Source organism: Harpegnathos saltator, unplaced genomic scaffold (genome assembly GCF_003227715.2).
Source record: "Harpegnathos saltator strain DR-91 unplaced genomic scaffold, Hsal_v8.6 scaffold293, whole genome shotgun sequence".
Lineage (NCBI taxonomy): Eukaryota > Metazoa > Arthropoda > Insecta > Hymenoptera > Formicidae > Harpegnathos > Harpegnathos saltator.
The window spans coordinates 289,752-303,744 of NW_020230087.1; the positions used below are offsets into that span (position 1 = coordinate 289,752).

The 13,993-nt window shown below is 53.4% G+C and overlaps 1 protein-coding gene across 2 annotated transcripts; it reads left to right on the top strand.

The window, feature by feature from the left end:
- The first annotated feature begins 1,091 nt into the window (after positions 1-1,091).
- On the top strand, positions 1,092-12,649 carry drm (odd-skipped family member drumstick). 2 transcript variants are annotated; one of them, XM_011157007.2, is made up of 3 exons: positions 1,092-1,839; positions 7,125-7,801; positions 10,215-12,649. In XM_011157007.2, exons 2-3 carry the CDS (start codon positions 7,572-7,574, stop codon positions 10,228-10,230), a joined length of 246 nt encoding a protein of 81 aa, XP_011155309.1. In that variant the 5' UTR covers positions 1,092-1,839; positions 7,125-7,571; the 3' UTR covers positions 10,231-12,649. The 2 variants fall into 2 exon arrangements, with proteins under 2 accessions (XP_011155309.1, XP_011155308.1); XM_011157006.2 differs by having other exon boundaries at positions 1,101-1,839; positions 10,976-12,649.
- Positions 12,650-13,993: the final 1,344 nt, after the last annotated feature.

Sequence of the window (13,993 nt, forward strand, 5' to 3'; positions counted from 1 at the left end):
AGTGAAAGGCAAACTTACGATTTACGACTTGACTTTGTTTCTATTGTCGCTTCGAGTGAATTTTCACTCGTTTTGAAAGGGATTTTACGGCAGTAGAAACTTTTCGAAAGTACGCGTACATGTACGTGCCAAGGCAATGACGATGACGAATCGCTCTCTCTCTCTCTCTCTCTCTCTCTCTCTCTCTCTCTCTCTCTCTCTCTCTCTCTCAAGCTCGCAGGTCGTTCTAGCTTTCGAATATGCGCGCTACCTTCGCAAGCCTTTGCGGTCAGGATCACGGCTACTACCTCCGCGGGGGGTAACTTTTTGGGAAAGGGCCAAGGCGGAAGGAAGCGACGCGCGCGGCTCGAGAAAGAGAGAGAGAGAGAAAGAGAGAGAGAGAGAGAGAGAGAGAGAGAGAGAGAGAGAGAGAGAGAGAGAGAGAGAGAGAGAGAGAGGAGAGTACGGCGGAGCACGGTATTCGAATACACGCCGTGTAGGAGAGAAGGGTAGGGGAGAAACGACGCGCCGCGGCGCAGCATCACACACCAGAAGGGATCTCTCGGCGTGGGCGAAGAGGGATGCTCTCGTCTCACGGTTACGAGGGCGGGCCCAGACGCGGTCAGGTGGAAGGGATCGGGACTTGCGGAGTGTGGAAGAGAGGGAGCAGTTTCATTGGGACACTTGCGGGAGGGGCAGGGTGGCGCGGGGAAGGTGGTCTCTCGAGCAGCGAGCGGGAGCTCAGGAAGCCGCGTCGACGAAGGATTTGTGAATAACCGCGCTGCTATTCGGCGACCGGGTGAGAGACAAGGACGGCGCGTAGAGCCCGGACAAGGCGCGCGCGAGCGCGAGCGCGCACGCACGCACGCTACCACTTCTTCTTCCCTTCCTCGTCGAGCTCCTGCTCTTCATCATCGTCTTCGCCTCTTCCTCCACCGAGAGAGACCCGCCGCCGCATCCCGTCACCCTCTTCCTCATTTTCCATCTTCCGCTCCCGTTCCACCTCCGCACATCCTTCCCTCCGCCTCCTCCCCCTCCTCCTTCTTCTCCTCCTCCTCCACCTCCTCCTCCTCCGCCACCACCACCTCCTCTTCCTTCATATCCTCGTCCACCTCCCTTGCCACCTCTACCAGCGCAACGAGGTCGAGGAAGGAACATCCTGGACGTGTACGTTCCCCTTTGAATCGAGGGAGGCTGCCTTCACACGAACGACAACTGGTGGGCACATCGGTGAGTAGGTTCGGTAGGGAGGTGTCTCCCGGTCCTCCAACCAGAAGAAGCGAGACGACGACGACGACGACGACGACGACGACGACGACGGCGACGACGACGGCGGCGGCGACGACGACGACGACGACGACGACGACGACGACGACGACGACGACGACGACGACGACGAGACCTTTGGCGGTTACACACTGCGTCCTACCGTCTTCTGGTGTGTGCCTACCTATTCGGGCTACCAGCCAACCGAGCGGCCAAACGGAGCTTCAGTCGACTCCGCGCACCCAAACGGTCCAGACCTGTCAGCCCGGAAGACACACGCGGCGCAGTATTTCTCTCTCTCGAACAAACAGCCGATCCATTGATCTCGCGTCTCGCATCTCCCGCATAACGAGTCGGCGACGTGACACTTGTACGCGATTCTCGTTTCGCAATCGAGTCGTCGTCGCGCACTTCGTGAGTTCACTTCGCTCGTTCGTTCGTTCGTTCGTTCGTTCGTTCGTTGCCAGAGAGAGTTCGCACCACTTTTCTTCACCAACTTGCAAGATTTCCGCGCACGGAGAGAATAACTCACCACACACCGGACTCACCTTGCTCGACAACGAATCTCTTGTTTCCCGCCACTTTTGGATCTCGGTAAGTTCGACTTGGTCATTCTTTGTCATCGCGATATATATATATATATATATTTTTTTTTTCTAACAATCACCCAGCTGCAGTCTATGCTCGAGATTTACATTCGAGACGAGAAGCTTAGATACTTTGAAAAATTTACCGCGCTTGAATTGATACTCGATATCGATCGATACACACCGTTGGTCGCACGAGACGACCACGTTTCGCGATCACGTTTACGAGCAAGAGGAGAAGGAGGAGGAGGAGAAGGAGGAAGAAACGGAGGAGGAGGAGGAGGAGGAGGAGGTAGAAGCGCGCGGATTACTCGTGTCGCTCATAAGTGGTCATATCTTTCACGGGATCGTGCGTCAAAGGCGCAGAGCCGTTCCTCATCTAGATTCCGTAGGGAGGGTGAAAGTGAGATATCCCTACTACGTCGCGAAGCCCTTGCGCTTTCTACCGCACTCGCTCGCTCATGCACGCGCGCGGACGAAAGATCGAGTGGGAAACAGGTGTGGTCCACATTCGTGTTCGCGCATCTCGCGCGTCTTCCTCGCAAACGATCACCGCCACGAGAAACCGGTAGCGAACTGTAGGGCGGTGCGCGGTAGCCGCTACGGTTCTGATGATGATGATGATGATGATGATGATGATGATGATGACGCTGACGCTGACGGGTCGTCAAACATCTCTCGCGAGCTCCCTTTCGGCATCTTTCCGTTCGAGTTGTTCCAGGACCTATCTTGCAACTTACACGCGAATTTTCAAGTCCACGAGTCCAGTGCCTGGCCTTCTCTCCTCCGACTGACAATTTCTCCGCGATTCGTCAACTTTGCGCGCAAAAAAAATGTCTCTCTCGTAATTAACGTAATTAGAGTATCGCGTTTACAGCAGATGAGAGGAAGAAGGGATGGAGGATAAATTAAAAATTCTGCCGCTCCCAGCCCGACGACTCCGTCTCGATGATGAGATCGAGCGATTTTTCGTCAGCAGAGACCAGACTACCGCGAAGGTTTCCGCCGGATTCGCCGGGAAAGCTTGGTCTCTCAGCCCGATAGTCTAATCTGTCTTCCAATATTTTGTCACGTGCGTCGCGCGCAGTTGAAGCGGAGTCGTTACGAGCCAACCGGCACGGCTCGAGGCGGTGATTCGTCGCGGGGTACCATTTTTCTCCGATACCACGCGAGGAGCGAGCAACGCGATAGGAAATTTCTTTCGTAAGATACGCCCTTGCGTGATCGCTCGATTAGTACTCGCGGGTCTACGTCGGCCAGCGGCAGCTCGAGGGTGTGGTCCACATGGTGGATTTCACCATCTGTTCGGTAGCGACTGGCCGAAAACCGGTAGCGGTGGTAGGGCGGTGCACAGTAGCAACTCTTTGGTTGGCTACCGCTCCTTTCTTTAGTCTCCTCTATACACGCGAGAACGAGTGCACGCACATCGGCTCGCTCCTCGGTTGGCCGTTCTCCGTTCTTCTTCGATTGGCTGCCGACTCCTTGTTCCACGCACTCCGCCCTGCCGTGCGTACAGCGACCGGCTGCGAGGAACAAAAGCAGCCCCGGCGCGCGAGTGCACTCGCGCTTGTTCAATTTCCTTTATCGATTTCTCAAATGCCGCCGCGCCGCGGCGCGGCGCGGCGGCTCGAATCGCGAAGAAAAGCACAGAGGTAAACCGTAAACACTTTGGCACAGAACGTCCGAGAGAGAGAGAGAGAGAGAGACTCGGTCTGTTGCAGAGAGATGCATCGTGAATTTGTCAATTTTCCCCATGATTAAGTCCAAAAAAAGATCTCGAGAGAGAGAGAGAGAGAATCCTCCGTCTCTGCTACGAAGGATAATGTATCGCTGACGATTGTATGATATCTGTACTGTACGATATCACACGAAATCAGTTTTCTGATATAATTAATAGTTTCAGCGGAACATGCGCTCCAACAAATAATTACTCCCGACGGAGGAGCGGGAATTCTCGACAATGTAAATTCCTTCGTTGCTTGGCGAGCAACTTACTCGGCGCGCTCGGGACGGCGGCGACTCCCGTCACTAAACTCCAAATTGATATTCATAAGTAAGTGACGGATCGTCCGCGAGAGCGGAAGATGTGCGCATGAAATTCATTCCAGTTGCTTATCTAATCGCGGGATTCCGTGCACGCTCTCGCGAGAGGAAGCCCCGCCGCCGCCGCCGCTTGATTATTCCACGCGATGAGGTCGCGCGGTACAACAAAATTCACTTTCGCATAGTTCCGTGCATACCAAAGCATCGCGCGCGCCGCTTCTCTCCGCCTATTGGCAAATCTCCCTCCAGTATGGCGCATTCATAAACGCGAGCGTCTACATATATATCGCATTATCATACATTATCATACATTATCATACATTAAACGAAAGCAGTCGATCACGCGAACTCGGTGAGCAAACATGGTAGCCGGCACGATGTTCGTCCTCCCTCCTGTGATACACGCGACGCGCACGATCGCGCCCCGTACTCGGGACATAGTTACATAAAAGTCACACAAATATTACCTCGTCCGAGTCTCCCTGCCCCGAGAGAGAGAGAGAGAGAGAGAGAGAAAAAAAAAAGAGAGGGAGAAAGCCGGCTGCTGCTGGCTGGCTCAGTTCTGTTATTCACAACGATTCTGTTGTTTCGACGGCGATCAAATTCGCCAGACTCGCGCTGCTTATCTCTTGCAGACAAACAACGTCCATTTATCATCGCCTTCAAGATTATCCGCGCATTCTCATTGATACGTCATACGCATGCGTCGCGTGCGTCCGTACAAAATATATAAAAGCTGAGCGTTTACACGCGGCTAATGTCGCTTTTCCCAGCGCCCGGCTCATTAACGCGCGCACGACTCATTTAGCACGCTTCGCACAAAGTGAGAAGAACCTGTTCCCTCCGCTCGTATGCTTCCGCCTCGAGTAATACAGGCGTCCTCGCGACCTCGTAACTCTCTTCGGCGAGACTGCCACGTAGTAGCCGACGAGAGAGTATCGTTCTCGTTTCCACAGAGGGTCTGTGGTAATCGGCGTCCTGTGACCCGCAGAAATGCGAGATCAGAGGAGGACTCGAGAGGTCGAATCCAGAGGAGAAAAAACGAGAGCTCGCGGAATAGCGGCGGCGGATCCCGCCGTGATTCAAATCCTACTTCTCAGAGTTTGAAGGAGACGCGAGGTTATCCCGCTAGGCGTGATAACCGCGTGAAATTGAGATAAAAGAGCCGCCCCCCGCCGTGTTGTTCGAGCGGCACGTTTGTCCAGGTGGACGTTCGTCTCCTCCGTCTCGCCGAGCGGCGACACGACACGTCGACGCCCATCGTCGCCCCGCCGCCAACGATAACACCATCGCGCGTATTGTTTCTACGCGCAAAGTGTATCGACGCTTGTTCGCGTCAAGGTCCGAATCGACGCGGTGCGGGCAAGGTTTCTCCTCCGAGGAGTAGGAGCGGCGGCGGCGGCGGCGGCGGCGGCGGCGGCGGCGGCGGCGGTGCCGTCTTTTTATAGAACGCGAAGTCGCGCACGAGAGTGTAATGCGCAGTTCCGATTAGGCTCCACCGCCCGTTAGCCACGCTAACCAACCGGGCTACGCCCAGGCACGCTTATTACTCATTCGGACACGCCACTTTATTCGAGCGTGCGCCGTGCGCTTTAATACCGTGCCGGTAGCGACTGGTCCAAGGCTTCCGTGCGATGGCCGCGCGCGAGCGATTGGAGTGGCCGCGGGCCACTTTTTCTCCCCGACGCGATCAGTCCCACAACTCGAAGCGCACCATTAGGAGCGGCCCCGTTCGATTACGATCCCTCGTCTGTATTCGACGACGACGAGTTGCGGCGGCGGCGGCGGCGGCGGCGCGGCGAGGGCTAATTTCAGGGGAGCGATACTTGCGCGCGCGCGAGCATCTTGTACGCTGATGCTCGTATCTAGGAGAGTGCCCCAACTGTTCTCCTTCGAATCTTACTACGATTCGAGTGACGGCTTTGCTGTTGTCTCGTTGGAACAGAATGTAGGAAAAAAGCAGCAGCGGTGTTCGAATTTTTTCTTCTTTTTTCGTAAAATTTTCTCGAGTCTGATTCCGTCCGAGTGCGGCGAGTAACTAACTTTAGTTTAGAGTAACTAAAACGTTTCAAAGTTATTCCCAGCCGCCGGCAGGTTTCTCACGGGCTACCATGTGGGGATGAATTCGATTTCGGAGCTGAAAGTATAGCTCGCGTCGGAAGCGAGTGAAGGTGAATCGACGATTTGCGGTCACCACGCTTCATCGTCGGAGCAACGAGACCCCGGGAAATATTCGCGTGATTTGCCGGCGGCGCCGGCCGGACAGCCAGCGTGAAGCTTATGGAAGCGTATTCGCGGCGCGCGCATTTAGCGCTAATAGCGGCCGCGCGCTTCTACCCCCTCGTTTAGCACGAAAATGCGTGCCGTATCTCACACGAATGAAAGTTAAAACTGGACAGTTGCGCTTAAAGTTAGATACGCCCCGAGCATACGCGTCGGAGTTAATGATGTGAACTGCAAGTTTCGCAGAAGCGCGCGCTCGCGGTGTGCCATAAATAAAAAAAGATGGCTGGTCTTTTTATCCGAGACTTGTTAGAGCATGAACTAAATTTTACGAGACGAAATTTACTAGAGATCTCTCGATGCGAAAGTGCCGGTACGTTTATCGGATTAAGTATCATGCGTCGACTCCCCGCCTAGAATAACGTTAGGGAATCAAACGGAGAAGAAGGCTGTAAAATCGAGCGCGAAATGGAGTCGCGAGGTGAAACTCGCTTGACATTTATAACGAAAGAGTACCGTGCGTTCGCTCGCTTGTAGAAGCAAGAATAACGTATCGATCACTTTTCGCGCGCGCGCGCGCGCACGCGCGCCAAAAGGTTATCATATTTCGAATCGGCAAGTACCCCTCGCCCGCGCCGGCATCCTCTCGCCGAATCGATCGGCGCGCGCTCGCGCTCGTCGAACGGACTCGTCCTTTGTAGGAGGACGCGCTTGTCGGTCGTGTCGTGTTCTAAGCGCGATCCCAATAAAATATCGGCCGAATAATTCGACTCGTGACATTCCGCGAGGCGACCGCGCGTACCACCACCTACGCGTCGCTTGCGTTCATAAGGAATGCAAGATACCTCAGAAGTTGCCTCGACGTGTTACTAACCCGTCGCTCGTAGATCGGCGTCTCGCGTAAATATCCTCGGATACGGGCCGTTCCTCGCGAATATACTCCAACCTCTCGCGCGCGCGCGCGCGCGCGCGCGACTCTGGTGATTCCCTCGAGCGCGCGAATCATCGATTCTGTGCTCTTTGCAGGCAGCGATACGAGGATCCTCTCGCGACGTGGTACAAGCAGTGATCTCACTCCCAGGAGTCAGCCGTGCTCGAGACTAGCTTTGCGCGGGAGGAGAAGAGCGAGTCGAGGAACGACAGATAGAGAGAAAGAGAGGAGAGAGAGAGAGAGAGAGAGAGAGAGAGAGAGAGAGAGAGAAAGAAAGAGCGCGCGCACGTACGAAAGTGTGCGAACGCGCGACAGAGATAGATAGAGAGTGCACGACAGAGAGAGAGAGAGAGAGAGAGAGAGAGAGAGAGAGAGAGAGAGAGAGAGCGAGAGTGACGAGGTGTACCGAGAAAGGAGACAGAGGGAGACAGAAGAAGTGGTGGGAGTGACTCCGGGCGTTAGCGAGAGAGCGAGAGAGGCGGGTAGAGGGAAAGGAGAGACAGAGACTCGACCAAGAGAAGGAGCGGTGGGAATTTATAAGGATGTTCGCGATAATGCCGATGGAGACAGAGGGGCACGGCAGGGAGTTCGGCCGGCGGCAGAAGATGCGCGCCAAGTGCACGGTAGAGTTCGTCTGCAAGTACTGCCAGCGGCGCTTCACGAAGCCCTACAACCTCATGATCCACGAGCGCAGCCATAAGGACGACGTGACCTTCACCTGCGAGGTCTGCGGAAAGTCCTTCAAGCGGCAGGACAACCTCAAGCAGCACAGGTAACGTGTCGCACACCGTCGTTGTCGCGTTGTCTTTCGTCGTTCCCCTTTGTTTTAACGACATCACGTGTGTGTTTTGTTTCGTTTCTTTTTTTTTTTTTATACCGCGCATTTTTTTATTTCCTCCCGTGCACTCCCGGCGCATTTTTCATTTCTTTTTTTTTTCTTTGTCGATCGCGTTGCACGCGCTCGCACGAGACACGTACGCGATCTGACGCGTGATCAATCGCCGCGACCTCCGAGTCGCTCTCTTTAGGGGGTCCTCCTCCTCTTCGCGAGGGACCCGCAGCAGTCTCTCGAGCGCGCGGCTCGAGAGGAGCAGCTCGCGCGCGCGACAACGCCGTTGTCCGTAAATATCGCCATGTCCCTGCGAGGAATATCGCGGCGACCGATCGCGCGAATCAGAACGTCAGTGCGTGCCTCTCACTTGCAAATATCTGCACTCGGCTCGCGGTTATTAATGTAGAAACGCCCCGGAGAGACGTTACCGTGTGCCGTTATGCTTTCCGCGCCTGTCGTCCTCGCTCTTGTGCGGAGGTCCCACGGCGCCGCCGATCGTTCGCGCCGCGCGAACGATCGGAGGAGTCGCGAGTTTAGTTCGGCGGAACTCGACAAGTCGAGCTGATAATCAACTGAAATCAACTGTCGTTGCTTGTGTTGCGTCACGCGGCTATCGCGGCGATCTTCCTACCGCAGTTATTATCCGTGTACGCCGCGCGCGCACGCGCGCGCACGGAGATGACGAAGACGGGAATCGTGCACGCGCGCGCATCTATACATCGATTGGCAATCGTATCGGCGACAGCGCGCGCGGTGAGCAATGCGACTTGTAATTGCAAGACGCTCGGCGTTACACGAGAAAAAGAGAGAAACAAATATGTCTTTCGTCGTGTTACGTCGTGTCCGCTCTTGTTCGATAATCGGCAGACTCGCGCGATTTATAAGGACGCGCTCGAAGCGACGCGCGTAAATTTCAGCTACGGAGCGAGATCGACGGCGCGAGAGCGCTTCGGAAACCGGTCGGGTCACCGGCTCGACCTTTGGCAAAGTCGAAGAAAAAAGAAACGATCGGCCGAAGCCAGTACTTCATTTTGCGACGCGCCTCGCGGACTGACTTTGCTCGCGACGGACGCGCGGCGGCTCTTCGTCTTCGACCAACTTGACTCGCGGCTCGCGGGCGGAACGAAGGTATCGTGCGCGGAATGCCGCGCCGTCGGACGAAATTGGTATTGAATCACGGAAACGTCTCACGGTGGCATCTCTGTGTGTTGTTACCGTTAATTGACGATGCTCGCGTAAAGCGTTCCATGCATAAGAGGTGCGTCGGTTTCGTCAAAGCGGAAGGGGCGTAGTGTCGAACGAGCAGGGCTCGCGGACACGTTGAAAATTGTGCGAAAGAAATATGAGGTTGAGTGAACGGGGGAAAAAGAGAGAGAGAGAGAGAGAGAGAGAGAAAGCCTCATGCACGAGTAATTGTCGCGCGTGTAAAATTAATTTAAGCATGAGAAAGTGACGATGATGTCATGTTGCAGTAGAGAAGGATTGCATCACTCTCGTGTGTCAAAATCGATCATGATTGATAATCTCTTAAAATCATTAAATATTTAATCAGCCTGTCGTATTATCCTTGTTTTCTAGACTAATGAATTTCTCGACGTATGTGTGTGTGTGTGTGTTTCGACTTTGGTATATCATTTAAATTTCAAACAACTCCCTCTGAGAAACAAACCGGCCTTCTCGAGGGAGAGACTCGAACGTGTCGATAATTATATTCCAATTTGTCAACTATCGCGAGACCGGCCGACTTTGGCGTTTCGGCCGGGTATATGGGATCAGTGAGCCGAGCGGGCAGAATTAAGACACGCAAAAACTATCGCTAAAGCGGTCACGGTGCTGGCCTCGAGAAGGTCAGAACCATCGGTTCGGCCGAAGGAGGCCGCTACCGCGTTGACCTTTCGCATCAATAGCCTTGTAATGTTGCAACGTGTCACCTTCACCCGCCTCTCGCACGACGGATAGAGGCGAGAATCGGGAGAGAGAAGAGATCCGCGAAGATCCGCGAACTTTGCACTCCTTCTCTCGCCTACGGGCGCGAGTCGACGGCGCGACGACGGCGAGTCGTCGTCGTCGTCGTCGTCGTCGTCGTCGTCGTCGTCGTCGGTGAGTCGGTTCGGCGAGTCCGCGGTACGCGCGCGCGCGCGCGAGAGAGAGAGAGAGAGAGAGAGAGAGAAAGAGCCCCGTAGGCCCGATCGGCCTGACCCATAAATCAGTCTGAAATAATGCTGCCCCCGCATGGAACGTGTGCGCGAGCGCGTTTGAACGAGCGAGCGATAAAATAAATCTTCAATACTGGTGGATACTAATGGATACCTTGTATGTAACGGCGGTGGTCTTGTTTTCTGTTCTGTTGTAGATGTGGGTGGCGGTGAGCGGGAGCTCTGAATCTCCTGCACCTTGACACACACACACACACACACACATACGCACGCACGCACACACACACACACACACACATACACATACAAAATGCACGCAACAACAACAGCAACAACAATTACTACAGTTACAACAGCAACAACAAAACTACTACTGCAACAATTACAACAACTATTACTGCTACTGCTACTACTACTACTACAAAAAAAAGACACGACTCCACGCACTCTCATTTCAATCACCCGCACTTTTCCCGGTCGTGACGAGAGCGCGACCAACAACTATGTACCGCCACCACAAGAAAAACCCCGGCATGCGTATATTTCTTCTGTTACTACCACCACTACTACTACTACCACTACTACCACTACTACTACTACTACTACTACTACTACTACTACTATTACCACTACTACTACCACTACTACTATTTCTTCTTCCTCTTCTTCTTCTCACATTACTACCACTTGTTCATATTCTTCTCCGTCTGCCACTTCCGCTACTTTGTCTCTTCACTGTGTCTGCGACTCTTACTACCACCCTCACTACCACTACTTCATCGTCGGCTACTTCTAATACTAACACACGGCGCGCACGGATCCCACGCTCTAACGAGGCGGCGGGAATGATTGATAGATAGGAAGAGAGAATTTAGAGAGTGAGAGGAGGGGAGGAAGCGAGGGCTTTCCCTGGAAGTGTACTTTCCTCACCTTCCGATTTCGACCATCTCTGTTCCAGGAGCATACACTCTGTTCCCTACAAGGGCTCCAACGGCTACTCAAATGGCTATTCAAATGGCTACTCTAGGTATTAGAAGCCATCCGGCCAACTATCCTAAACTCCCGTAGGCACGCGTTTCTTTTTCTCTATCGAGCACTCTAACTATATCTTACCGACCAGTCCCTCCTCTGTCTCAACGATCCTCGGCGTGTCGGCGTCGACCGACGACGGCTTGAAAATTCGCGGTAAATGTCCTGTCTGTGTATCGCGAAGAGATCGCGAAGGAATCGCGAAGCTTCATCGAGTGGTTGTTATTTTTTTTCTAATTTTTCGTTCACCACCTCGCCAACCACCACCACCTCACACACTCGATTCGTCCGTCCTGCTTTGATATTGTGTTTTTCGCTTCTGCCACCCTCCTGCATCCATCCCGAGCCTACACCCAGACGTCAGCCACATCAGAGGAATCTACCACCACGAAGCGCCGTCGCAGAGCCGGAAACGATGGAAGCTATCTGGGATACGACGACGCGGCGGGAGATCGCGATTTCGCGACATTTCCCGCGCAATCCGCTTCCGCAATCCGTCATTGGAATCAGCTCGCGGGATTCTCGTGAAACACGCCAACGACGAGCGCACGACGGCGCTCCGAGCGATCTCCGCGAAGCTCTACGCCGTTCTACGTTCAAAATGTTACAGTAGACGGCGTTGTCTTGACGCGACAAAGTCGTTTCGCCATGCCACAAGACACGCGAGAAAGAAAGGGAGACTGACACGACTGTATGTGTGTGTGTCCGTCCATAATCGTTTCTATCGTTTCCGCAAAACACCCTCAGACGACGCTAGACCGACCGATCGTGTCTCGCGTCCACCCTCTTACACACATCCACGAGAACCAGAGTCGACCGACGAAAGCGAAGAAGACTCGAAAAGGATAAACAAGAAGAAGAAGTGGAAGAAGAAGATCGACGACATGTTGCGCGATGTGAAGAACAACGGCGGCGGCGGCGGCGAGCGAGCGAGCGAGCGAGCGAGCGAGCGCGAGCGCGCGTGCGCGGCAGGGGCACTTTCCTCCGCGTTTTCATAACGGAAGCTATCGCGCGCTGCGTTGTTCCTCGCAGGCTCCTCGGGCTAACGTCCTAAATTGGACTACGTAATAACCTACTAGCTTCTACGGGAACGCTGACCAGTGGATGCGCTGTTCGCCGCTTCTCCGCGTGCTACCGGTGGACCACGCCCAGGCCCGGAGCGACGTCTTCCTGACCTACCACCTGGCAATCAGCCGCGCGCGGCTACTCGGCTTCCCCTTCAGAAAATCCATATAATTTCGCGGTGGTGCCGCGAGTAGGAGTCCGCGCGCTCTTAGGGAGCGCGTTCCGGAGCGTGGCAAAATCGAGTCCCCTCGTGAGAGGGAAAGAAGGAAGGAAAGAAAGAAAGAAAGAAAGAAAGAAAGAAGGAAAGAAAGAAAGAAATAAAGACAGAGAGACAGAGAGAGAGAGAGAGAGAGAGAGAGAGAGAGAGAGAGAAACTGTCGCGAAGACACAACCGGACAACCTTGAGCCACGTGGTACAAGGTGGGCCCGCGGTGGTATCGCTGACGCAAATACCAGTCAGCTGAGATCGGTTTCCAGTGGGTGAACCCTCAGCAAAGTGTCTCTTCGATTCCGGCCGAGACGCGACCCGGTGATGTGGAATAAAGATCGACCGTTATTCCCTGAGCGTCGGACGTGTCTCTCTCTCTCTCTCTCTCTGTCTCTTTCTTTCTTTCTCTCTTTCTGTCGTTGTGTTCTCTCCCCCTCTCGCAATGTCTCTCTCTGTGTCTCTCTCTCTCTCTCTCTCTCTCTCTCTCTCTTTCTCTCTCTCTGTCACTTTATTCTCTTTTAATGTTATTCCGTCGTTTCCTTTTGTTCGTGGCGGAAAGAACGCGCGAACGGCGATCGAGTGGTAACGTATATCGCGTGGAAAAAATTGAGAAGAAAAAGAAAAGAAAAAAAAAAAAGAATCACGTGGACGGTGAAAATCGTGAGCGCGCGCGCATGGTGAAGCAATCGGCGCTACGCGGCGAACCGATCGAATCGAATGTATTCGCGTCGAAATCGTCGGCGATAGCGTGGCGAGCGTGAAGTAATAGAGCGTGGGTGGTAGTGATGCCGCCGATTCTCTCTTGCTTTTCGAGCGAGATGTTAAACGCGAATATCGAAGTGGGAAAGCGCGTACGCGGCGAATGCACGAGTGCAATCGTAGCAATCGAATGCTTCGAGTTTGTATAAACGGCGGAAAGAGAGAGAGAGAGAGAGAGAGAGAGAGAGAGAGAGAGAGAGAGAGAGAGAGAGAGAGAGAGAGAGAGAGAGAGAGAGAGAGAGAGAGAGAAAGAGAGGGAGGGAGGGAGGGAGGGAGAGACACCGTCGATGCGTAGAGGAGAAAATAGAAATATGAGGTATTTGTAAAACGTGTTCTCGAGGCATAAAATTTAACGTTTGTATAACTTTACGAGTTACGTCGATCACGTTAAGATCTTGCGTTTCGTCGGCACGGACTGTCAAAATGTCGCGATCACACGGGCCGCAAATTCGTATGCTTTTGCACTCTGAAGATTTCTTTTTTCTTCAGTTTCTCTGCTTCGCACATATATGTCATATTTCTAAGTTCTCGAATATCTACGTTCATGACACACAACATACACACACACACACACACGCACGCACGTACGCACACATATTCAAACACACATTGGTGCTACATGTTGGATACAACGCGTGAAGAAATACAGATGGCCTTCTTACAAACATAAATATTGTACTGTTGCATCATCTTCCGTTCTAATCGTCCTTCGACTCGGAAATTCGATCCGAGTGCATCGTGATGCAACGTAAAGAATGTATGTGCTCTCGTGTATTAAATTTAATATATATTTCTTTGCGGCATGTTCCGAACCGTGTATATTTAAGGCGGGAGAGAAAGCGTCTCGACTCGAATGTAACGTTGACGAGGGTTCAGAAATTCGCGTGACTGGTCCTAATATATCTTTCGCAAAGT

Bases quoted from the DNA above. Each gene is read 5' to 3' on its own strand.
- drm (XM_011157006.2), top strand. From the start codon at position 7,572: ATGTTCGCGATAATGCCGATGGAGACAGAGGGGCACGGCAGGGAGTTC. The intron at 7,802-10,975 runs GTAACGTGTCGC...TCTCTGTTCCAG, and splicing joins GACAACCTCAAGCAGCACAG to GAGCATACACTCTGTTCCCT.